Genomic DNA, 26,338 nt, shown 5'->3' on the forward strand with positions numbered 1-26,338 from the left:
TTTTTTGCAATTTCTATAATTAACATGCATTACTTGTGTAACACAAGAAATTATATATATTGCTTCCTTGGTCTTCCGGCTAAGTGTAAGAGATTATACTTAGTGTACCCAATGAGAAAAAGCAGGTTCAATATATGGATGTCAGATCATTTTCTGTATTGAAATTTTCCATAATTAAAACTAAAAATTTAAAATATACATAAAACATAAAAAAAGAATCATATATTTAGATAAGATATATTTTAGAAAGTTTTCCCTACAAAATAAAATTTTTTTAATGGCTCTAAATGGATTACTCTCAGTTATTTGAAAACCTGAGTGATGTCATAAACAATCCATGCTTTGCCACCATGGAATCCAAATTTACCTATAAGCTGTGTTTTAGTGAGGTTTTAAAAATCTGTTGGGCTGGGGGATTAAGGGAGGTTTTGGATGTTCTTTCTTACTTGTATGCTTATTTTTATTTTCTTTTGGAGTAATCAAAATATTCAAAAGTCAACTGCGATGAAGAATGCACAACTATATAATGATACTGTGAACCATTGATTGTATAATTTGGATGATTATATGATATGTGAATATATAATATATCTCAATAAAATTGTGTTAAAATGACTTCCGGGTCAAGATGGTGGCTTAGCAATGTACGCGTTTTAGTTCGTCCTCTGGAACAACTACTAAATAACCAGAAACAATACAGAACAGCTCCTGAGGCCACGTCAGTGACTGGACAACAGCGTACCCCAGTCTGGACCAGCTAGACTGGCTGCGAGCCCCCCCAGAATCGTGAGTTCCCCAAGCCACGGCAGCCGGAGCCCCTCCCCCACAGGCCACTTCCCAGAAGGGAAAGGAAAGAGACTTTACCAGCAGCAGGGGCTGAGCTCAACCAAACGCCAACTGTGAAATTAATTAACAAAGTCTGACTACTAAAAATAGGCCCCAAGCTCAGGTGAACCTAGTCAAAGCGGATGTCACTCATTTTTGCCATGTTCCCAAGGGGGCAGGGCTGACAGAAAAAGAAAAAAAGAAAAGAAACAGAGGTTTTTGTGGCTGTGTTTCTACAAAGGCTTGACTGCCTTTGGATGCAACGGCAGGGCTCCTCAGGCTGCAACTGCCCCAAGCATAGGCAGAAACAAGCTTGTTTGAGGGCCTGTCTGGAGCCTGTGCCTTCCCCAGGGGAGGGGTGAAGCCCAACTCAGGTGGAATCCCTCCCTCAAGAAATTCAGACACCAGGGCTTGGTAATTTGAAGCCATTAAAACCAGCCTAAAACCTCTCCTCTGTCTCCATCACGCCTCCAGCAGGGAGAGTCTGCCAAAGTTAAAGATACCATATCATCCTATGCTGATGGGACCTGCAGACACACAAGCGCCACATACTGAGCAGGATAAGAAAAACAAGAGTCCAGAGACTTCACAGGAAAGTCTTTCAACCTGCTGGGTTTCACCCTCAGGGAAAACCAACACAGATGACTGTTTCCTCCTGATAGGAGGCCAATTTGGTCTGGGAAAATCTGGCTGGGGTCTATAATACCTACATGGACATTGCTCAGGGTGAGGGGAAAAAGGCACCATACAACAAGGGCAAGAAACAAGAAAACAAGAACTGAAAAATTCTCCTCTCTTAAACAAAACCTAAGCTAAAGGTCCAGAAAAAACTGAACTGAATGTCAAAGAACAGATACACAACAAATTCATCCAGCAAGAAAACCCTAGATAAAAGACGTGAAAGCAATCTCCAGAATAAATTAATTAAGGTAATTAAATGCCTAGAGGCCAGCAAAAAATAACAAATCACACTAGGAAAATTGAAGATATGGCCCAGTCAAAGGAACAAACCAACAATTCAAATGACATACAGGAGCTGAAACAATTAATTCAGAATATACGAACAGACATGGAACGCATCATCAAAAACCAAATCAATGAATGGAGGGAAGATATAAAGAAGGCAAGGAACGAACAAAAAGAAGAAATCAAAAGTCTGAAAAATCACAGAACTTATGGGAATGAAAGTCACAGAAGAAGAGATGTAAAAAACAATGGAGACCTACAGTGGTAGATTTCAAGAGGCAGAACATAGGATTAGTGAACTGGAGGGCTGAACATCTGAAATCTGACAAGAAAAAGAAAATATTGGGGAAAAAATGGAAAAATATGAGCAGGGACTCAGGGAATTGAATGACAATATGAAGTGCATGAATATATGTGTTGTGGGTGTCCCAGAGGGAGAAGAGAAGGGAAAAGGAGGAGAAAAACTAATGGAGGAAATTATCACTGAAAATTTCCCAACTCTTATGAAAGACTTAAAATTACAGATCCAAGAAGTGCAGTGTATCCCAAAGAGAATAGATACAAATAGACGTACTCCAAGACATTTACTAATCAGAATGTCAGAGGTCAAAGAGAAAGAGAGAATCTCGAAAGCAGCAAGAGAAAAGCAATCCATCACATACAAGGGAAGCCCAATAAGACCACGTGTAGATTTCTCAGCAGAAACCATGGAGGTGAGAAGACAGTGGGATGATATACTTAAATTATTAAAAGAGAAAAACTGCCAACCAAGAATTCTATATCCAGCAAAATTGTCCTTCAAAAATGAGGGAGAAATTAAAACATTTTCAGACAAAAAAATCACTGAGAGAATCTGTGACCAAGAGACCACCTCTGCAAGAATACTAAAGGGAGCACTAGAGACAGATATGAAGGCAGAAGAGAGAGGTGTGGAGAAGAGTGTAGAAAGGAAGAGTATGAGTAAAGGTAAAAGGAAGGAAAATTAGAAGGACATATAAAAGCCAAAAGGCAAAATGGTAGAGGAGTTATTACTGCCCATGCAGTAATAACACTGAATGTTGATGGATTAAGCTTCCCAGTTGGGGGACACAGACTGGCAGTATGGATTAGGGAACAGGACCCATTTATATGCTGTCTCTACTCAAAGGACATGAGGGCAAGGACACAAATGGACATTTGCACAACAATGTTTATAGCAGCATTATTTACAATTACCAAGATATGGAAACAGCCAAAATGTCCATCAACAGACAGGTGGCTAAACAAACTGTGGTATATACATATGATGGAATATTATGCAGGTGTAAGACAGAATAAAGATATGAAGTATGTAACAACATGGATGGACCTTAAGGATATTATGCTGAGTGAGATTAGCCAGAAATAAAAGGACAAATACTGTACGGTCTCACTGATATGAACTGACATTAGTGAAGAAACTTGGAGAATTTCAATGGTAACAGAGATCATCAGGAGATAGAAATGGGGGAAGATATTGGGTAATTGGAGCTTAAGGGATACAGATTGTGCAACAGGACTGAATGTAAAAACTCAAAAATGGACAGCACAATACTACCTAACTGTAATACAATTATGTTAAAACACTGAATGAAGCTCAATGTGAGAATGATAGAGGGAGGAGGGCTGGGGGCACAAATGAAATCAGAAATAAAGATAGATGATAAAGATTGAGATAGTATAATCTAGGAATGCCTAGAGTGTATAATGACAGTGACTAAATGTATAAATTTAAAAATGTTTTTGCATGAGGAAGAACAAAGGAATGTCAATACTGTACAGTGGTGAAAACAGATGGTAATTAATATTTTAAAATTTCAACTTATGTGTGAGATTAAAGCAAAAAATGTTTATTTGGTAGAAAATTTATATTTTGACTAGTGCATTTCTTAATATAACTTATGTAGATAGCTTGGGTCAACAGCATAAGTATAAGGAACCTTGGGTCGGACATGAGATTTTGTTGCTTTGTCAAGAGGGATGCCCTGATGAATCCCAGAGTGATTTGATCAGTGAATAAAAAGGTATTCGCAAAGTGCCCTTTCGGGAATGGTGAGAACGGGGGAAAATTCAACTTTTCCAAGTTGAATTCTTGATATTCTCACAGGCAGTGTGGACAACCAAGATTATAGGCTAAGCCCCCAGTTTTGGGGCTTACCGCCACAAAGGATAGGTCAAGCCTACTTAAAATTAAGCCTAAGAGTCACGCCAAGGGAACCTCTTTTGTTGCTCACATGTGGCCTCTCTCTCCAGCCAACATAACAAGCAAACTCATCACCCTCGCCCTGTCTACGTGGGACATGACTCCCAGGGGTGTGGACCTTCCTGGCAATGTGGGACAGAAATCCTAGAATGAGCTGAGACTCAGCATCAAGGGATTGAGAAAAACCCTAGAATGGGATGAGACCCAGCATCAAGGGATTGAGAAAACTCTCTCAACCAAAAGGGGGAACAGTGAAATGAGACAAAGTGTCAATGGCTGAGAGATTCCAAACAGAGTTGAGAGGATATCCTGGAGGTTATTCTTATGCATTAAGTAGATATCACCTTGTTATCCAAGAGGAAATAAAGAGGCTGGAGGGAACTGCCTGAAAATGTAGAGCTGTGTTGCAGTAGCCATGTTTCTTGATGATGATTGTATAATGATATAGCTTTCACAATGTGACTGTGTGATTGTGAAAACCTTGTGTCTGATGTTCCTTTTATCTACCTTGTCAACAGATGACTAGAACATATGGAATAAAAATAAATAATAGGGGGAACAAATGTTAAAATAAATTTAGTTTGAAATGCTAGTGATTAATGAAAGGGTAGAGGAAGGGGTATGGTATGTATAATTTTTTTTTCTTTTCTTATTTTATTTTCCTTTTGTCTTTTTATTTCTTTTTCTGAATTGATGCAAATGTTCTAAGAAATGATCATGATGATGAATATGCAACTCTGTGATAATATTGTGAATTACTGATTAAATGTGTAGATTGGAATGATCACATATTAAGAATGTTTGTGTTTCTTTCCTGTAATTTTTTTTTTAATTTAAAATAAAAAATTTTTAAAAATTGTATTAAAATACATTCAGACTACTGATCAGGAAGGGGCCAAGATGGCAGCTTAGCAATGTGCGCGTTTTAGTTCATCCTCCAGAACAACTACTAAATAACCAGAAACAGTACAGAACAGCTCCTGGAGCAATGTCAGTGACCAGACACACAGTGTACGCCAGTTGGGACCAGCTGGACCGGCTGCAAGCCCCCCCAAAACCGTGAGTTGAGTTCCCCAAGTTGCAACGGCCGGTACCCCTTCCCCACAGGTGGCTTCCCAGAGGGAAAGGAAAGAGACTCTAAACCTGGTCAAGGCAGAGGTCGCTCACTGGGCTCACGTAAAGAGGAAAGGGGAGGAAACGGAGGCTTTAGTAGCTGTGTCTCTACAGAGACTTGGCAGCCTCTGGATTCAGCAGCGGGACTTCTCAGGCTGCAACTGTCCCAGGCATAGGTAGAAACGGGCTGCTTTCGGGGCTGTCTCTCACCTGTGCCTTCCCCAGGAGAGAGGGGTGAAGCCCAACTCAGGTGGAATCCCTCCCTCAAGGAATTCAGACCCCAGGGTTTGGCAATTTGAAGCCATTAAAATCAGCCTACAACCTTTCCTCCGTCTCCACCACGCCCCCAGCAGGGAGAGTCTTCCAAAGGTAAAAGTGCCGCAACATCTTTTGCTGGTGCGCCCCGCAGGCAGACGCACCACATACGGGGCAGGATAAGAAAAACAGAGCCCAGAGATGTCACAGGAAAGTCTTTTAACCTGCTGGGTCTCACCCTCAGGGAAAGAGAAGCAGGTGACTCCTTGCCCCTGATAGGAGGCCAATTTAGTCTGGGAAAACCCGGCTGGAGTCTGTAATACCTATGTAGACCCTCCTAAGGGTGGGGAGGGAAAAGGCACCATACAAGCAGGGCAAGAAACAAGAAAACAAGAACTGAAAAACTATCCTCTGTTAAACAAAACCTAAGCTGGAAATCCAGAAAAAGCTGAACTGAATGTCAAAGAACAAGAAAAGAGCAAGAAAACCCTAGGTAAGAGAAGTGAAAGCAATCACCAGAATAAACTAATTAAAGTAATTAAATGTCTAGATGCCAGCAAAAAATAACAAATCACACCAGGAAAATTGAAGATATAGCCCAGTCAAAGGAACAAACCAATAGTTCAAATGAGATAGAAGAGCTGAAACAACTAATTCAGAATATACGAACAGACATGGAAAATCTCATCACAAACCAAATCAATGAATTGAGGGAAGATATGAAGAAGGCAAGGAATGAACAAAAAGAAGAAATGGAAAGTCTGAAAAAACAAATCATGGAACTTATGGGGATGAAAGATACAGTAGAAGGGATGAAACAAAAATGGAAACCTACAATGGTAGATTTCAAGAGACAGGTTAGGATTTCTGAACTGGAGGATGGAACATCTGAAATCCGACAAGAAACAGAAACTATAGGAAAAAAAATGGAAAAATATGAGCAGGGACTGAGGGAATTCAATGATAATATGAAGCGCACAAATATACGTGTTGTGTGAGTCCCGGAAGGAGAACAGAAGGGAAAAGGAGGAGAAAAACTAATGGAAGATATTATCACCGAAAATTTCCTAACTCTTATGAAAGACCTAATATTCCAGATCCAAGAAGTGCAGCGTACCCCAAAGAGAATAGATCCAAACAGACGTTCTCCAAGACACTTACTAGTCAGAATGTCAGAGGTCAAAGAGAAAGAGAGGATCTTGAAAGCAGCAAGAGAAAAGCAATCCATCACATACAAGGGAAACCCAATAAGACTATGTGTAGATTTCTCAGCAGAAACCACGGAGGTGAGAAGACAGTGGGATGATATATTTGAATTACTAAAAGAGAAAAACTGCCATCCAAGAATTCTATATCCAGCAAAATTGTCCTTCAAAAATGAGGGAGAAATTAAAACATTTTCAGACAAAAAATAACTGAGAGAATTTGTGACCAAGAGACCAGCTCTGCAAGAAATACTAAATGGAGCACTAGAGACAGATACGAAAAGACAGAAGAGAGAGGTGTGGAGAAGAGTGTAGAAAGGAAGAGTATGAGTAAAGGTAAAAAGAAGGAAAATTAGATATGACATATAAAATCCAAAAGGCAAACTGGTAGAAGTACTACCCCAACAGTAATAACACTAAATGTTAATGGATAGTACTCCCCAATCAAAAGACATAGACTGGCAGAATGGATTAAAAAACAGGATCCTTCTATATGCTGTCTACAGGAAACACATCTTAGACCCAAAGATAAACATAGGTTGAAAGTGAAAGATTGGGAAAAGATATTTCATGCAAATAACCAGAAAAGAGCAGGAGTAGCTATACTAATATCCAACAAATTAGACTTCAAATGTAGAACAGTTAAAAGAGACAAAGAAGGACACTATCTACTACTAAAAGGAACAATTAAACAAAAAGACATAACAATCATAAATATTTATGCACCGAACCAGAATGCCCCAAAATACGTGAGGAATACACTGCAAACACTGAAAAGGGAAATAGACACATATACCATAATAGTTGGAGACTTCAATTCACCACTCTCATCAATGGACAGAACATCTAGACAGAGGATCAATACAGAAATAGAGAATTTTAATATTACAATAAATGAGCTAGACTTAACAGACATTTATAGGACATTACATCCCACAACAGCAGGATACACCTTTTTCTCAAGTGCTTATGGATCATTCTCAAAGATAGACCATATGCTGGGTCACAAAGCAAGTCTCAACAAATTTAAAAAGATTGAAATCATACACAACACTTTCTCAGATTATAAAGGAATGAAGTTGGAAATCAATAATAGGCAGAGTGCCAGAAAATTCACAAATACGTGGAGACTCAACAACACACTCTTAAACAACAAGTGGGTCAAGGAAGAAATTACAAGAGAAATCAGTAAATATCTCGAGGCAAGTGAAAATGAAAACACAACATATCAAAACTTATGGGACACAGCAAAGGCAGTGCTAAGAGGGAAATTTATTGCCCTAAATGCCTATATCAAAAAAGAAGAAAGGGCAAAAATACAGGAATTAACTGTCCACTTGGAAGAACTGGAGAAAGAACAGCAAACTAATCCCAAAGCAAGCAAAAGGAAAGAAATAACAAAGATTAGAGCAGAAATAAATGAAATTGAGAACATGAAAACAATTGAGAAAATCAGTAAAACCAGAAGTTGATTCTATGAGAAAATCAGTAAGATTGATGGGCCCTTAGCAAGACTGACAAAAAGAAGAAGAGAGAGGATGCAAATAAATAAGATCAGAAATGGAAGAGGAGACATAACCAATGACCCCACAGAAATAAAGGAGGTAATAACAGGATACTATGAACAACTTTATGCAAATAAATACAACAATGTAGATGAAATGGAGAACTTCCTAGAAAGGCATGAACAACCAAATTTGACTCAAGATGAAATAGATGACCTCAACAAACCAATCACAAGTAAAGAAATTGAATCAGCCATTAAAAAGCTTCCCAAAAAGAAAGGTCAGGACCAGACGGGTCCACATGCGAATTCTACCAAACATTCCAGAAAGAATTAGTACCAATCCTGCTCAAACTCTTCCAAAAAATTGAAGTGGAGGGAAAGCTACCTAATTCATTCTATGAAGCCAACATCACCCTCATACCAAAACCAGGCAAAGATATTACAAAAAAAGAAGACTACAGACCAATCTCTCTAATGAATATAGATGCAAAAATCCTCAGCAAAATTCTAGCAAATTGAATCCAGCAACACATTAAAAGAATTATACATCATGACCAAGTAGGATTCATCCAAGGTATGCAAGGATGGCTCAACATAAGAAATCAATTAATGTAATACACCATATCAACAAATCAAAGCAGAAAAATCACATGATCCTCTCAATTGATGCAGAGAAGGCATTTGACAAAATTCAACATCATTTCCTGTTGAAAACACTTCAAAGGATGGGAATACAAGGGAATTTCCCTAAAATGATAAAGGGAATATATGAAAAACCCACAGTTAATATCATCCTCAATGTGGAAAAACTGAAAACTTTCCCCCTCAGATCAGGAACAAGACAAGGATGTCCACTATAACCACTGTTATTCAACATTGTGTTGGAGGTTCTAGCCAGAGCAATTAGACAAGAAAAAGAAATACAAGGCATCAAAATTGGAAATGAAGAAGTAAAACTATCACTGTTTGCAGATGATATGATACTATATGTCGAAAACCCTGAAAAATCCACAGCAAAACTACTAGAGCTAATAAACGAGTACAGCAAAGTGGCAGGTTACAAGATCAACATTCAAAAATCTGTAGTGTTTCTATACACTAGTAATGAACAATCTGAAGGGGAAATCAAGAAACAAATTCCATTTACAATTGCAACTAAAAAAATAAAATACTTAGGAATAAATTAACTAAAGAGACAAAAGAGCTATACAAAGAAAAATAGAAGAAACTGTTAAAAGAAATCACAGAAGACCTAAACAGATGGAAGGGCATACCGTGTTCATGGATTGGAAGAGTAAATATAGTTAAGATGTCAATTCTACCTAAATTGATTTACAGATTCAATGCAATACCAATCAAAATCCCAACAACTTACTTTTCAGAAATAGAAAAACCAATAAGCAAATTTATCTGGAAGGGCAGGGTGCCCCGAATTGCTAAAAGTATCTTGAGGAAAAAAAACGAAGCTGGAGGTCTCACGCTGCCTGACTTTAAGGCATATTATGAAGCCACAGTGGTCAAAACAGCATGGTGCTGGCATAAAGATAGATATATTGACCAATGGAATCGAATAGAGTGCTCAGATATAGACCCTCTCATCTACGGACATTTGATCTTTGATAAGGCAGTCAAGCCAACTCACCTGGGACAACACAGTCTCTTCAATAAATGGTGCCTAGAGAACTGGATATCCATATGCAAAAGAATGAAAGAGGACCCGTATCTCACACCCTATACAAAAGTTAACTCAAAATGGATCAAAGATCTAAACATTAGGTCTAAGACCATAAAACAGTTAGAGGAAAATGTAGGGAGATATCTTATGAATCTTATAATTGGAGGAGGTTTTATGGACCTTACACCTAAAGCAAGAGCACTGAAGAAATAAATAAATAAATGGGAGCTCCTCAAAATTAAACACTTTTGTGCACCAAAGGACTTCATGAAGAAAGTAGAAAGACAGCCTACACAATGGGAGATAATATTTGGAAATGATATATCAGATAAAGGTCTAGTATCCAGAATTTATAAAGAGATTGTTCATCTCAACAACAAAAAGACAGCCAACCCAATTACAAAATGGGAAAAAGACTTGAACAGACACCTATCAGAAGAGGAAATACAAATGGCCAAAAGGCACATGAAGAGATGCTCAATGTCCCTGGCCATTAGAGAAATGCAAATCAAAACCACAATGAGATATCATCTCACACCCACCAGCATGGCCATTATCAACAAAACAGAAAATGACAAGTGCTGGAGAGGATGCGGAGAAAGAGGCACACTTATCCACTGTTGGTGGGAATGTCAAAGGGTGCAACCACTGTGGAAGGCAGTTTGGCGGTTCCTCAAAAAGCTGAATATAGAACTGCCATACGACCCAGCAATACCATTGCTGGGAATCTACTCAAAGGACTTAAGGGCAAAGACACAAACGGACATTTGCACACCAATGTTTATAGCAGCGTTATTTACAATTGCAAAGAGATGGAAACAGCCGAAATCTCCATCAACAGAAGAGTGGCTAAACAAACTGTGGTATATACATACGATGGAATACTATGCAGCTTTAAGACAGGATAAACTTATGAAGCATGTAATAACATGGATGGACCTAGAGAACATTATGCTGAGTGAGTCTAGCCAAAAACTAAAGGACAAATACTGTATGGTCCCACTGATGTGAACAGACATTCGAGAATAAATTTGGAATATGTCATTGGTAACAGAGTCCAGCAGGAGTTAGAAACAGGGTAAGATAATGGGCAATTGGAGTTGAAGGGATACAGACTATGCAACAGGACTAGATACAAAAACTCAAAAATGGACAGCACAATAATACCTAATTGTAAAGTAATCTTGTTAAAACACTGAATGAAGCTGCATCTGATCTATAGGTTTTTGTTTTGTTTTGTTTTGTTTTGACTTCACTATTATTACTTTTATTTTTGGTCTCTATATTAACATTCTATATCTTTTTCGGTTATGTTGCTAGTTTTTCTAAACCGATGCAAATGTACTAAGAAATGATGATCATGTATCTATGTGATGATGTTAAGAATTACTGATTGCATATGTAGAATGGTATGATTTCTAAATGTTGGGTTAATTTCTTTTTTTCCGTTAATTAAAAAAAAAAAAAGAGAAGGGGTAATTGGAGCTGAAGGGATACAGACTGTACAACGGGACTGGATATAAAAACTCAGAAATGGACAGCACAATACTACCCAATTGTAATGCAATTATGTTAAAACACTGAATGAAGCTGCATGTGAGGTATAGGTTTTTTTTTTTTCTTTCTATTAATGTTTTAATTCTTATTCTGTTGTCTTTTTATTTCTTTTTCTAAATCGATGCAAATGTACTAAGAAATGATGAATATGCAACTATGTGATGTTATTAAGAATTACTGATTGTACATGTAGAATGGAATGGTTTCTAATTGTTCTGTTAATTCTTTTTTTAATTAATAAAAAAAAAAAAAAAGAAAGAAAGTAAAAAGACAGCCTACACAATGGGAGACAATATTTGGAAACGACATATCAGATAAAGGTCTAGTATCCAGAATTTATAAAGAAATTGTTCAACTCAACAAAAGACAGCCAATCCAATTACAAAATGGGAAAAAGACTTGAACAGACACTTCTCAGAAGAGGAAATACAAATGGCCAAAAGGCACATGAAGAGATGCCCAACGTCCCTGGCCATTAGAGAAATGCAAATCAAAACCACAATGAGATGTCATCTCACACCCACCAGAGCGGCCATTATCAACAAAACAGAAAATGACAAGTGCTGGAGAGGATGTGGAGAAAGAGGCACACTTATTCATTGTTGGTGGGAATGTCAAATGGTGCAACCACTGTGGAAGGCAGTTTGGCGGTTCCTCAAAAAGCTGAATATAGAATTGCCATATGACCCAGCAATACCATTGCTAGGTATCTACTCAGAGGACATAAGGGCAAAGACACAAACGAACATTTGCCCACCAATGTTTATAGCAGCATTATTTACAATTGCAAGGAGATGGAAACAGCCAAAACGTCCATCAACAGACGAGTGGCTAAACAAACTATGGTATATACATACGATGGAATATTATGCAGCTTTAAGACAGAATAAACTTATGAAGTATGTAACAACATGGATGGACCTCGAGAACATTATGCTGAGTGAGACTAGCCAAAAACTAAAGGACAAATACTGTATGGTCTCATTGATATGAACTGACATTAGTGAATAAACTTGGAATATTTTGTTCGTAACAGAGACCATCAGGAGACAGATAGGGTAAGATATTGGGTAATTGGAGCTGAAGGGATACAGACTGCGCAACAGTACTGGATACAAAAACTCAGAAATGGACAGCACAATACTACCTAACTGTAATATAATTATGTTAAAACACTGAATGAAGCTGCATGTGAGAATGGTAGAGGGAGGAGGGCTGGGGACATACTGAAATCAGAAAGAAAGATAGATGTTAAAGATTGACATGTAGGAATGCCTAGAGTGTATAATAATAGTGAAATGTACAAGGTACAATTTTAAAATGTTTTTGCATGAGGAAGAACAAAGGAATGTCATTATTGCAGGGTACTGAAAATAGATGGTAATTAATATTTTAAAATGTCACCTTCTGCGTGAGACTAAAGCAAAAAATGTTTATTTGGTAGAAAATTAATATTTTGACTAGTGTATTTCCTAATATAACTTATGTAAATAGTTTGATTGAACGCCATCAGTACTTGGAATCTCAGGTAGGACATGAGATTTTGTTGTTTTTTCCAGAGTGATGCCCCAGTGAATCCCAGAGTGATTCGATCAGTGAGTGGAAAAGTAACTGCAAATCCTCCTTCGGGGTGTGGTGAGAATGGGGAGAAATTCAACTTCCCCAAGTTGAATTCTTGATATTCTCACAAACAGTGTGGACAACCAAAGCTATAGGCAGAGCCCCAGTCTTGGGGTTTGTTCATATGAAACTTAACCCCACAAAGGATAGGTCAAGCCTACTTAAAGTTAGGCCTAATTGTCACCCCCAAGAGAGCCTCTTTTGTTGCTCAGATGTGGCCCCTCTCTCCAGCCAACACAACGAGCAGTCTCACCACCCTACCCCTCTCTACGTGGGACATGACTCCCAGGGGTGTGGACCTTCCTGGCAACATGGGACAGAGATCTTGGAATGAGCAGAGACTCAGCATCAAGGGATTGAGAAAAACCCTAGAATGAGCTGAGAATTAACATCAAGAGGCTGAGAAAACCTTCTGGAACAAAAGAGGGAAGAGGGAAATGAGACAAAGTGTCAATGGCTGAGAGATTCCAAACAGAGTCAAGAGGTTATCCTGGAGGTTATTCTTATGCATCAAGTAGATTTCATTTTGTTATTCAAGATATAATGGAGAGGCTGGATGGAACTGCCTGAAAATGTAGAGCTGTGTTCCAGTAGCCATGCTTCTTGAGGATGATTGAATAATGATACAGCTGTAACAATTTGACTGTGATTGTGAAAACCTTGTGTCTGATGCTCCTTTTATCTACCTTGTCAGCAAAGGAGTAGAACATACGGAATAAAAATAAATAATAGGGGGAAGAAATGTCAAAATAAATTTAGTTTGAAATGCTAGTGATCAATGAAGGCAACGGGTAAGGAGTATGATAGGTATAATCTTTTTTTTTTCTTTCCCGTGTTCGTTTCATTTCTTTTTCTATTGTCTTTTTGTTTCTTTTTCTGAATTAATGCAAATATCTAAGAAATGATGAATATGCAACTAGGTGATGATATTGTCAATTACTGATTATGTATGTTTTATTTTGTTTCTTATTTTTTAATTAGTAAATAAATTTAAAAACATACATTTAGTGGGATAGTAAATTATATATTATAAAAATATTTGATAATGTAAATGGACATCACTTTTTCAAAAGAAAAACAAAATTTATCAGGTAAGACAAAATATATAATTTGCTAAGAAGCATGTTTTTGTAAAGCAAAGAACACTAAAAATAAAGTGATTTTTTAAAAAAGATACTGTTTCATGTCATTTTTAGAAGGAAATATATTTTTAAAAACACCTGTTTAATAAACACATAATTATCACAGTAACTCCTGGCTTTCAGGCATACCTGATATAATGAATTACACATACTGATTGGTTTCCTTTTATTAAACCATATATCTCCCTGGAATAAACTTCCTTGGACATATTTTATTGTTTTAAAAAAATCAATGTATAGCAATTATTTTTCAGTGACAAGGGACAGGAAATGTGCATGAATTTCAACCCAAATGTCCATCAAAAGGGAGTATGCTGACAACAATTACAAAAGAGAGTACAATGCAACTTAAAAAATAGTAAGTCCAGTGTAACATTACAATTAAAATCTAAATGCAGTACAGTATCGTGGTTAGGATACTGGAACATTCATGGGAAAACTGGTGAAACACAAATAAAGCCTGCAGATTACTTAATAATATTATACCAATGTTAATTTCTTAGTCTTGACAAATGTACCATGGTTATATAAAATATTAATATTAGAGGAAACTAAATAAACTCTCTACTATCTTTGCAACTTTTTTGTAAATAAAAATTACTTCGAAATAAAACAATGATTTTACTTAATTTTAATTAAATTTAGATTGCCCCATGTGACTACCGGCTATGTACTAGACAGCACAGCTCTACCTCATCAAGATCTTCAGGATATATAAAGTGAATAATGCAAAACAGAAGTATGTATAATATTACTATTTATCTAAGAGGGAGGATATAATGGTTAACTATGGGGGTTGAGAGAGGAAATATGGAGGAAACCTAAAAAAAAAACCTATTTTTTAGGTTTTATCCCTGCTTATTTTTATAGGTTGATTTTGGAACCACACAATTTTTTAATTTAATTATAAGACAAAATTTAAATTTAAAAGGCAATCCCTAAAAATTGAAAGAAAAAAAACTGAATCCATATATTGAGTTGTGGCAAAATCACACAGAAAGGAGCTATATCATTCCAAGTGACTTTAAAACACAATAATATGACTATACATCCTTAGTGTAAAATTTCCTAAGGACAAAAATAATTTTTAAAAGTTCAAACAATTTTCAATAATCATACTATTGATAATAGTGTTAGAATTGTTATTCTGAAACTGATATGGGGGATAAAGTACTAGTAATTAAGTTGATATCACTGAGAAAATTTCCAGCATAGGAGAAAGATTTGGTGCTGGATTTGAACTGAATTTATCAGTAGAAATTCATGATGCATTTTATCTTACAAAAAGAAGAAAAAAGTATTTTCTAAATCTGTCCACCAAAAAAGCCAAAGAATAACCACCAACCTGGGAGCAATGAAAATCCTAGTGTCCATATTGTGGTCTCTAAATAAGAATACTAAAAGAAATCAGGGCTTCTTAGAGAGATCTGCTGACCTCTAATCTAGAGTACAAAATGTATAAGATGAACCCAGATATCTTCTCTTATCACAGATAAAGAGAGCTATGAAAGACTACTAGAATCGTGTCAAAAGGACCCAAGAGCCAAACACTGAAGAGGCTCCTGTGGGGTCAAAGAGGGGATAAATTGAACATCAGTAAGAATCATATCTAGAATGTAGTAAGACACATCAATGGGTTTAAATCAATGGGATATTTAATATCATAGGGATATTTAAAAAAAAACAAAACTTCATTGGTTATAATTGGAAATTTTCAGAACAAATTCACACTTTGAAACTAGTAAATAAAGGGAAAAATATCAAGCATTTATCCTGCTTTTCCTACAAAAAACTATCTCTCGGCAACCAAATAGTTAATGAAGAATAGTTTCTCTTTAAGTAGTCCAGCTAGTATATGAAGAAGGAATAAATGCAACTAGAATATCATCATTTAAAAACTCAATGAACTAATAATAGATCTAGACACTGATATCAATGATTGCCATTGTGAAAAAAGACAACCATACATTATGTGCCTTCTGATGGAAGTACATCACACTATCTAAGAAATATCTAACTATTAATTTCAGAAAATAAAGGCGGCAAAGGAACATGTTTAAACACCTAGGGATGTAACTAGTAAATTCTACAATCTAGGAATCTTTCTTCGACAGATAAAATGCAAGGAAAATTTAAGAAAGAAAGAAGGGAGGGAGAACTACAGATTAAAAGAGATACAAGGTAGGTGGGCCACGGTGGCTCAGCAGGCAAGAACACTTGCCTGCCATGCCAGAGGACCCGGGTTCGATTCCCGGTGCCTGCCCATGTATTAAAAAAAATTAAAATTAAAATTAAAAAAAAAGAGATACAAGATATCTGTACACTGATATTCATAGCAGCATCATTCACAATTGCCAAAAGATGGAAGCAACCTATTTATCCATTCAACTGATGAATGGATAAATAAAATGAGGCAAATGCATACAATTGAATATTATTTAGCTGTAAAAAGGAATGAAGTCCTGATGCATGCAACAACATGGATGAACCTTGAAGACATCAAGTAAATTCATTTATTGAGTGAAATAAGCCAGACAAAAAGAACAAATATTGAATGATTTCATTGTTTTATAATTAGAATACGCAAATTCATAGAGTCAGAATCTAGAATTCAGATTACTAGGGGATGGGGAAGGGAAAGGGAATGAGAAGTTAAAGCTTAAAATGTACAGGGTTCCTATTTGGAATGATGGAACTGTTTTGGTAATGGATGGCGGTGGTAGTAGCACAACACTGTAAACAGGGGAATTAACAGCACTGAAATATATATCTGAATATGATTAAAAGGGAAATGTTAGATTGTACATATGGTAACAAAATAAAAATTTTTTTTAAATGCATGGAACTAAACTACTGTGTTCACTACAGGAATCCTAAGTTAAACCATGAACTTTAATTAATAATGCAATTATAAAAATGTGCTATCATCAATTGTAACAAATGTTCCACATTACAAGGTATTGGTGGGGGGGATGATAAATGGGAATCCTGTATTTTATGCAACTCACAACTTCCTTAATAAAAAAAAATTAAAAGATATCAAATTACAATGTATGGACTTATTTAGATACTGTAAAAAGATTTAGGAAAAAAGGGGAAATTTTAAAATATTAAGGAATAATTATTTTTTAGGTTTAATTATGCTAAAAATATTTAATATTAAGATATGTGGAACTATTTATGGTTAAATGATATAATGTCTAGAATTTGTTTCAAAAGAATGCACGACAGTGGGGAAGTATAGAAGATGGGAGTACAGAAGAAAAAAATTTGGTCATGAGTTAACTGTTGAAACTGAGTGATGGATCCATGGGGATTCACTGTGCAATTCTGTGTACTACTGTATATATTTTTGAAATAGTTTATTGTAAAAAAAGGTTCTTTTTAAATTACAAGATAGATTGGATATTTGATATTAAGGAATTGTTATTTGATTGAGGTATGATAAAAGTATTATAACTATGTTTCTAAAAAGAATCCCTATCTTTTAAAGAAAAATACTGAAATGTTATAGATAAAATTTAAAAAGTAAAAAAAAAAAAAAAATATATATATATATATATATATATATATGCATATATACCTGTAACCTCTCTGACTCGGATGTGGAAACATCAAAGCAAACACCCTAAAAGCAAAATGAAAACATTTTTATTTTGATGAGTACAAGTTGATTTTTCACTAATACACTAATACTTGCTGATAATCTATAAGGTCTAAAAATTAATAAATAAATAAAAGATTAGGCATAGAGTGGCTGCTTAATGTATTTTCTAAATCTGCTGATTAACTAAACACAGTATGTAATAAGAATCTATTAAAGACTATCCTCTAGAACAGTGTCATAGGCACTATTATGTTGTTCAAAGTCCTTTATAAAATGATCCTTCTGATAAACTACTTTAAAATTTAGTGTCAGAAAGTTTCTCCTCTGAAGAGCTGCAATGAAACTGAGGTAACCCAAGATACTTCCCCTTTAGTCTTGGTCGCTAATGAGTTAAAGCTAATTTAATTCTCAATTATAGCAACTAGTTTGGCTTAAAGATCTTGTTATATTTACTTTACCCTCCCCCTATACATTTTTCCAAACATGTATCTGTCTTAATCTTGCTTCAAGAGTTTTTTGAACATAGGTAATACTAACCATTGAGAGAGATGATTATATTCAATAATCAATCTACTTAATAATTCAAGGCTAGAACGAATTCATTTCTTCTCAAAACCATTAGAAGAAACCAGAGTCACTAAAATTAGACAGTTTGAACTTTTCTGTTTCAAAATCATACTAAAATAATTCTTACTTAGTTCACATCATTATCCTCATTTACAACCAATCAGAGGCTATGTAAAAACCAATACCGGGCTGGCCAAGGTGGCTCAGGAGGTAGAATTCTCACCTGTCATGCTGGAGACCCGGGTTCGATTCCCGGTGCCTGCCCATGTGGAAAAAAAACAATATTGTGTGCCCTTTAAATTATAGAGCTGTTTAACTGTTGTAACCATAAACTGTTTAGTGTAAGAGAATAAATACATATTTACATGTAAATTATATATAAGTGCAGAAACTTGGAAATCATGGGTATTAGATAGACAACATAAGCAAAATGACTTAAAGCTTTCTGGAAGGATGGGTTATTTATATAACTCTCAAAACTTAACAACTGGAAACAAACTAACACAGAGAGAAACAATATTCATCCTTCATGCTTCAGAAAAAGAAAGAACAAAATCTGCTAGTCTTTATAAATATTTACAGTAGCTAATTAAAAAAACTTTTTAATTGTATAGAAAAGTATACCATATTTCCTTTTAGGAGGCACATTCTGGTAATTTGGGACACAGCATTACTATTCAGCTTTCTGTTAAGTTCTTTCCAAGCACAGCTGACATCCTGAATTTCTTCTGGGCTTTCCAGAGTCATAGTCACAAACCCCTTAAGAAAAAAAAGCCACATTATGTTTGCAAAAAAATCATTTTCAGGACAATGAAATTTTAACACTGCAGCACATTATGACTTAACCATGCAGTTATTATGAGCCAACAAACTAGCACGGCTGCTAAAAAACCTTCTTTAAAACTTCTTTAAAGATATATTTATAGAGGATTTAACTTACCAATTCACCCCCAAGTATATACCCTAAAGAATTGAAAGCAGAGATTCCTAGATACTTATACATTAATATCATATAATATTATAAATAGCAGCATTATTCCCAAAAGCAAAAGGTAGAAAAAACCCAAATGTCCATCAACAGATGAATGGATAAACAAATTGTGGCATAAACATACAGTGGAATATTAGTCATAAAAAGGAATGTGCTGATACATGCTGTATTACAGATGAATCTATTATGCTAAGTGAAATAAACTAAATACAAAAGGGCAAATACTGTATGATTCTACTCATATGAAATATCTAGACTAAGAAAATTTAGAGACAGAAAGTAGATTATAGGAGTTGGGGGAGAAGGAATAGAGAGTTATTGCTCAGTGGGTACAGAATTTCAGTATGGATGATGAAAAAGTCTTCGTAATGGATAGTGGTAATGATAGCATTGTAAATATAATTAATGTCACTAAATTATATACCTAAAAGCAGTTTATTTTAATGTGTTTTTTGGGGGGGTACATGGTCCAGGAGTCCAACTTGGGTCTCCCACATGAAAGGCGGGCATTCCAACCACTGAACTACCCATGCACCCCTAAAAGTAGTTTAAAAGGCACATTTTATGGGATATGTGTATGTGTGTATAAAATAATATTTTTGAACTATATTAATAGAATATTAATGTTTATAGATCAAAGTACCATTCCTTTATGCATTATTGCAAAGACAATATTAATCCTAATCATATGCTTTAAGAGAGAGTTAAAAACAACTAAAGCGAAGGGGGACAAGATGGTGGTTTAGATAGGTGTGGGATTTAGTTCATCCTCCAGAGCAGCTAATAGTCAGGAACAGGACAAAACAACTGCTGGGGCCACATCAGTGACTGGACACACAGTATACACCAGTCTGGACCAACTGGATGAGCTGTGAGCCCACCCAGAACCGTAAGTTCCCCATGCCATGGTGTCCAGCGCCCCTCCCCCACAGGCTGCTTCCCAGAGGGGTAAGTAAAGAGAGTTTACCAGCAGCAGGGGCTGAGCGCAACCAAATGCCAAATGGGGAATTAATTAACAAATTCTGACTACCAAAAATAGGCCCCCAGCTCAGCTGAACCTTGAGTAAAACAGAGGTATTAGTTTTTGCCCCAGCGCAGAGGGGGCAGGGCTGACGGAAAGAGTGAAAAAAAAAAAAACAAAGGTTTTTTTGGATTTGAAAAGGTTGGGTGCTGAAGAAAAGGAGGGGGCACACAGGACCTGGAGATACACAGAGCACCATACCAACTTAAGCTCTTGATTGGCAACCCCGAGGAAAGGGGGTTCTGCTCTGAAAAAGATTTTTCTCTTTCATTTTGGTGGCTGTGTTTCTGGTTTGACTCTACGGCTCTTTGGATACAGCAAGGCTTCTCGGGCTCCACTGCCCCAGACATAGGCAGAATAAAGCTTGAGTCTTTGTCTGGAAGCTGTACCTTCCCCCCAGGAGAGAGGTGGGGTCCAGCTCAGGTGGAATCCCTCCCTCAAGGAGGTCAGACCCCAGGGTCTGGAAAAGTGAAGCGATTAAAACCAGAGTACACCTTCAACTCTATCTCAATCATGCCCCCAGCAGTGAGAGTCTGCTGAAGTTAAAGGTACCACATCACTCTACGCTGGTGGGACCTGCAGAAAGATAAGTGCCACGTACTGGGCAGGACAGGAAAAACGGAGACCCCAGAGGCTTCACAGGAAAGCCTCTCCATCCGTGGGGTCTCACCCTCAGGGAAAACTGATTGCAGGTGACTCTTTCCTCCTGACAGGAGGCCAGTTTGGTCTGGGAAAATCTGGCTGGGGTCTATAATACCTACATAGACCCTCATAAGGGGGGAAAAAAGGCACCATACAAGCAGGGCAAGAAATAAGAAAACAAGAAATGAAAAATTCTGATTTGTTAAACAAAACCTAAGCCAGAGGTCCAGAATAAGCTGAACTGAATGTCAAAGAACAGACAGACAACAAATTCATCCAGCAAGAAAATCCTAGGTAAAAGAAGTGAAAACAATCTCCAGAATAATCTAATTAAGGTAATTAAATGCCTAGATACCACCAAAAAGATAACTAATCACACTAAGAAAACTGAAGACATGGCCCAGTCAAAGGAACAAACCAACAATTCAAATGAGATACAGAAGTTGAAACAATTAATTCAGAATGTTCGAACAGGCATGGAAACCTCATCAAAAATCAAATCAGTGAATTGAGGGAGATATAAAGAAGGCAAGGAATGAACAAAAAGAAGACATCGAAAATCTGAAATAACAAATCACAGAACTTGTGGGAATGAAATGCACAGTAGAAGAGATGAATAAAAACAATGGAAACCTACAATGTCAGATTTCAAGAGGGAGAAGACATGATTAGTGAACTGCAGGACGGGACATTTGAAATCCAACAAGCGAAAGAAAATATAGGGAAAAGAATGGAAAAATATGAGCAGGGACTCAGGGAACTGAATGACAACATGAAGTGCACGAATATACATGTTGTGAGTGTCCCAGAAGGAGAAGAGAAGGGAAAAGGAGGAGAAAAACTAATGGAGGAAATTATCACTGAAAATTTCCAAATCTTATGAAAGTCTTAAAATTATAGACCCAAGAAGTGCAGCGTACCCCAAAGAGAATAGATCCAAATAGATGTACTCCAAGACACTACTAATCAGAATGTCAGATGTCAAAGAGAAAGAGAGAATCTTGAAAGTAGCAAGAGAAAAGCAATCCATGACATATAAGGGAAGACCAATAAGACCACGTGTAGATTTCTCAGCAGAAACCATGGAGATGCGATGACGGGGGGATGATATATTTAAACTACTAAAAGAGAAAAGCTGCCAACCAAGAATTCTATATCCAGCAAAACTGTCCTTCAAAAATGAGGAAGAAATTAAAACATTTTCAGATAAAAAAAATCTCTGAGAGAATTTGTGACAAAGAGACCAGCTCTGCAAGAAATACTAAAGGGAGCACTAGAGACAGAAATGAAAACACAGGAGAGAGAGGTGTGAAGAGTGTAGAAATGAAGACTATCAGTAAAGGTAGAAAGAAGGGAAATTAGATATGACATATAAAATCCAAAAGACAAACTGGTAGAAGAAAGAAGTGCCCATACAGTAATAACACTAAATATTATGGATTAAACTCCACACTCAAAAGACATAGACTGGCTAAATGGATTTAAAAACAGAACCCACCTATATGCTGTCTACAGGAAACGCATCTTAGCCCCAAGGATAAACATAGGTTGAAAGTGAAAGGTTGGGAAAAGATATTTCATACAAATAACAATCAGAAAAGAGCAGGAGGAGCTATACTAATACCCAACAAATTAGACTTCAAATGTAGAACAGTTAAAAGAGACAAAGAAGGACATTATGTTTTTAAAAAAGGAATAATTCAACAAGAAGACATAACAATCATAAATATTTATGCACCGAGCCAGAATGCTCCAAAATACATGAGGTAAACACTGAAAAGAGAAACAAACACATCTACCATAATAGTTAGAGATTTCAATTCGCCACTGTCATCAACGGACAGAACATCTAGACAGAGGATCAATAAAGAAATGAAGAATTTGAATAATACAGTAAATGAGATAGACTTAACAGACATTTCTAGAACATTATACCCCACAACAGCAGGATATACCTTTTTCTCAAGTGCTCATGCATCATTCTCAAGGATAGACCATATGCTGGGCCATAAAGCAAGTCTCAATAAATTTAAAAAGACTGAAACCATAAAAAACATTTCTCAGATCAAAAAGGAATGATGTTGGAAATAAATAATAGGCAGAGTACCAGAAAATTCACAAATATATGGAGGCTCAACAACACATTCTTAAACAACCAGTGGGTCAAGGAAGAAATTACAAGAGAAATCAGTAAATATCTCAAGGCAAATGAAAATGAAAACACATAATATCAAAATTTATGGGATGCAGCAAAGACATGCTAACAGGGAAATTTATTGCCCCAAATACCTATATCAAAAAAGAAGAAAGAGCAAAAATCGAGGAATTAACTGTCCACTTGGAAGAAGTAGAGAAAGAACAGCAACTAACCCCAAAGCAAGCAAAAGGAAAGAAACAATGAAGATTAGAGCAGAAATAAATGAAATTGATAACAGGAAAACAATCTAGAAAATCAACAAAACCAGAAGCTCCCCAAAAAGAAAGTCCAGAACCAGATGGCTTCACATGTGAATTCTACCAAACATTCAAGAAAGAATTAGTACCAATCCTGCTCAAACTCTTCAAAAATATTGAAGAGGAGGGAAAGCTACCTAACTCATTCTACGAAGCCATCACCCTCATACCAAAGCCAAAGATATAACAAAAAAGAAACTACAGACCAATCTCTCTCATGAATACACATGCAAAAATCCTCAACAAAATTCTTACAAATCAAATCCAGCAGCATATTAAAAGAACTTACATCATGACCAAGTAGGATTCATCCCAGGTAGGCAAGGGTGGATCAACATAAGAAAATCAATTAATGTAATACACCATATCAACAAATCAAAGCAGAAAAAACACATGATCATCTTGATTGATGCAGAAAAGGCATTGACAAAATTCAACATCCTTTCCTGTTGAAAACACTTCAAAGGGCAGGAATAGAAGGGAACTTCCTCAACATGATAAAGAGAATATATGAAACAGCTAACATCATCCTCAATGGGGAAAAACTGAAAACTTTCCCCTTAAGATCAGGAACAAGACAAGGATGTCCACTATCACCACTGGCACACAATATTGTGTTGGAAGTTCTAACCAGAGCAATTAGACAAGAAAAAGATATACATGGCATCAAAATTGGAAAGGAAGAAGTAAAACGCTCACTGTTTATAGATGATATGATACTGTATGTCAAAAACTCTGAAAAATCCACAGCAAAACTACGAGAGCTAACAAATGAGTACAGCAAAGTGGGAGGTTACAAGATCAACACTCAAAAATCTGTAGTGCTTCTGTACACTAGTAATGAACAATCTGAAGGGAAAATCATGAAAAAAATCCCATTTACAATTGCAACCAAAAGAATAAAATATTTAGGAATAAATTTAACTAAAGAGACAAAAGAAAACTACAAGAAATTGTTAAAAGAAATCACAGAAGACCTAAATAGATGGAAGGGCATACTGTGTTCATAGATTGGAAGACTAAATGTAGTTAAGATGTCAATTCTACCAAAAATAGTTTACAGATTCAATGCAATACCAATCAAAATCCCAACAACTTACTTTTCAGAAATAGAAAAACCAATAACAAAATTTATCCGGAAGGGCAGGATGCCCCGAATAGCTAAAAGTATCCTGAGAAAGAAAAATGAAGTCGAAAGTCTCACGCTACCTGACTAAGGTATATTATGAAGCTACAGTGGTCAAAACAGCATGGTACTGGCATAAAGACAGATATACTGACCAATGGAATCGAAAATTGTTTAGAAATAGACCCTCTCATCTATGGACAATTGATCTTTGATAAGGCAGTCAAACCAACTCACCTGGGACAGAACAGTCTCTTCAATAAATGGTGCCTAGAGAACTGGATATGACATGCAAAACAATGAAAGAGGATCCACATCTCACACCCTATACAAAAATTAACTCAAAATGGATCAAAGACCTAAACACTGGATCTAAGACCATAAAACCGTTAGAAGAAAATGTAGGGAAATATCTTATAAATCTCATAATAAGAGGCAGTTTCCTAGACCTTACACCCAAAGCATGAGCATTGAAGAAATAAATAAATAAATGGGAACTCAAAATTAAACACTTTTGTCATCAAAGAACCTCCTCAAGAAAGTGAAAAGCCAGCCTACACAATGGGAGACAATATTTGGAAACGATATATCAGATAAAGCCTAGTATCCAAAATATATAAAGGGACTGTTCAACTCAACAATAAAAAGACAGACAACCCAACTGCAAAATGGGCAAAAGACTTGAAGAGACACTTCTCAAAAGAGGAAATACAATGGCCAAAAGACACATGAAAAGATGCTGAATATCCCTGGCTATTAAGGAAATGCAAATCAAAATCACAATGAGATATCATCTCACACCCACCAGAATGGCCATTATCAATAAAACAGAAAATGACACATGCTGGAGATTGTGGAGAAAGAGGCACACTTATACACTGTTGATGGGAATGTCAAATGGTACAACCACTATGGAAGGCAGTTTGGCGGTTCCTCAGGAGCTAAGTATAGAATTGCCGTATGACCCGCCAATACCATTGCTAGGTATCTACTCAGAGGACATAAGGGCAGAGACACAAACAGATATTTGCATACCAATGTTTATAGCAGCAGTATTTACAACTGCCAGGAGATGGAAACAGCCCAAATGTCCATGAACAGAGGAGTGGCTTAAAAAAGCTGTATATACATGCGATGGAATATTATGCAGCTGTATGACAGAATAAAGCTATGAAGTATGTAACGACATAGATGGACCTTAAGGACATTATGCTGAGTGAGATTAGCCAGAAACAGAAGGACAAATATATATGGTCTCACTGATATGCACTAACATTAATGAATGAACTTAGATACTTTCAGTTAAGAACAGAGGTCATATTAGAGAATAAACTTGGAATATGTCATTGGTAACAGAGACCATCAGGAGTTAGAAATACGGTAAGATAATGGGTAACTGGAGCTGAAGGGATACAGACCGTGCAACAGGACTGGATACAAAAACTCAAAAATGGACAGCACAATACTACCTAATTGTAATGTAATTATGTTAAAACACTGAATGAAGCTGCATCTGAGCTATAGTTTTTTTTTGTTTTTTTTATATATTTTTTGTATTTTTTATTTTTATTTTTTTCTCTATATTATCATTTTATTTCTTTTTCTGTTGTCTTGCTATTTCTTTTTCTAAATCAATGCAAATGTACTAAGAAATGATGATCATACATCTATGTGATGATATTAAGAATTACTGATTGTATATGTAGAATGTAATGATTTCTAAATGTTGTGTTAGTTAATTTTTTTTTAAATAAAAAAAAAAAGAACAGAGGTCATCAGGAGATAGAAATAGGGTAGATATTGGGTAATTGGAACTGAAAGGATACAGATTGTGCAACGGAACT

General features: G+C 36.2%; 1 protein-coding gene and 1 long non-coding RNA gene across 5 annotated transcripts in view; one reads left to right on the forward strand and one right to left on the reverse strand.

Moving 5' to 3' along the window:
• The window catches only part of LOC143653806 (uncharacterized), a 49,932-nt gene that overhangs the window by 8,029 nt on the left and 15,565 nt on the right, over positions 1–26,338 (forward strand). Inside the window, exon 2 of the long non-coding RNA XR_013161537.1 lies at positions 14,732–14,825. This is a non-coding gene — a long non-coding RNA (uncharacterized LOC143653806). The remainder of the gene's footprint in view (positions 1–14,731; positions 14,826–26,338) is intronic.
• The window catches only part of DDX50 (DExD-box helicase 50), a 73,522-nt gene that overhangs the window by 1,495 nt on the left and 45,689 nt on the right, over positions 1–26,338 (reverse strand). For all 4 annotated transcript variants that reach the window (XM_077125085.1, XM_077125087.1, XM_077125084.1 and 1 more), the window contains 2 exons: positions 18,885–19,019; positions 17,670–17,714 (listed from right to left, as the gene is read on the reverse strand). In XM_077125085.1, coding sequence (XP_076981200.1) covers positions 17,670–17,714; positions 18,885–19,019 — 180 coding nt within the window. The remainder of the gene's footprint in view (positions 1–17,669; positions 17,715–18,884; positions 19,020–26,338) is intronic.

This window comes from Tamandua tetradactyla, chromosome 13 (assembly GCF_023851605.1).
Source record: "Tamandua tetradactyla isolate mTamTet1 chromosome 13, mTamTet1.pri, whole genome shotgun sequence".
Taxonomy (NCBI): domain Eukaryota; kingdom Metazoa; phylum Chordata; class Mammalia; order Pilosa; family Myrmecophagidae; genus Tamandua; species Tamandua tetradactyla.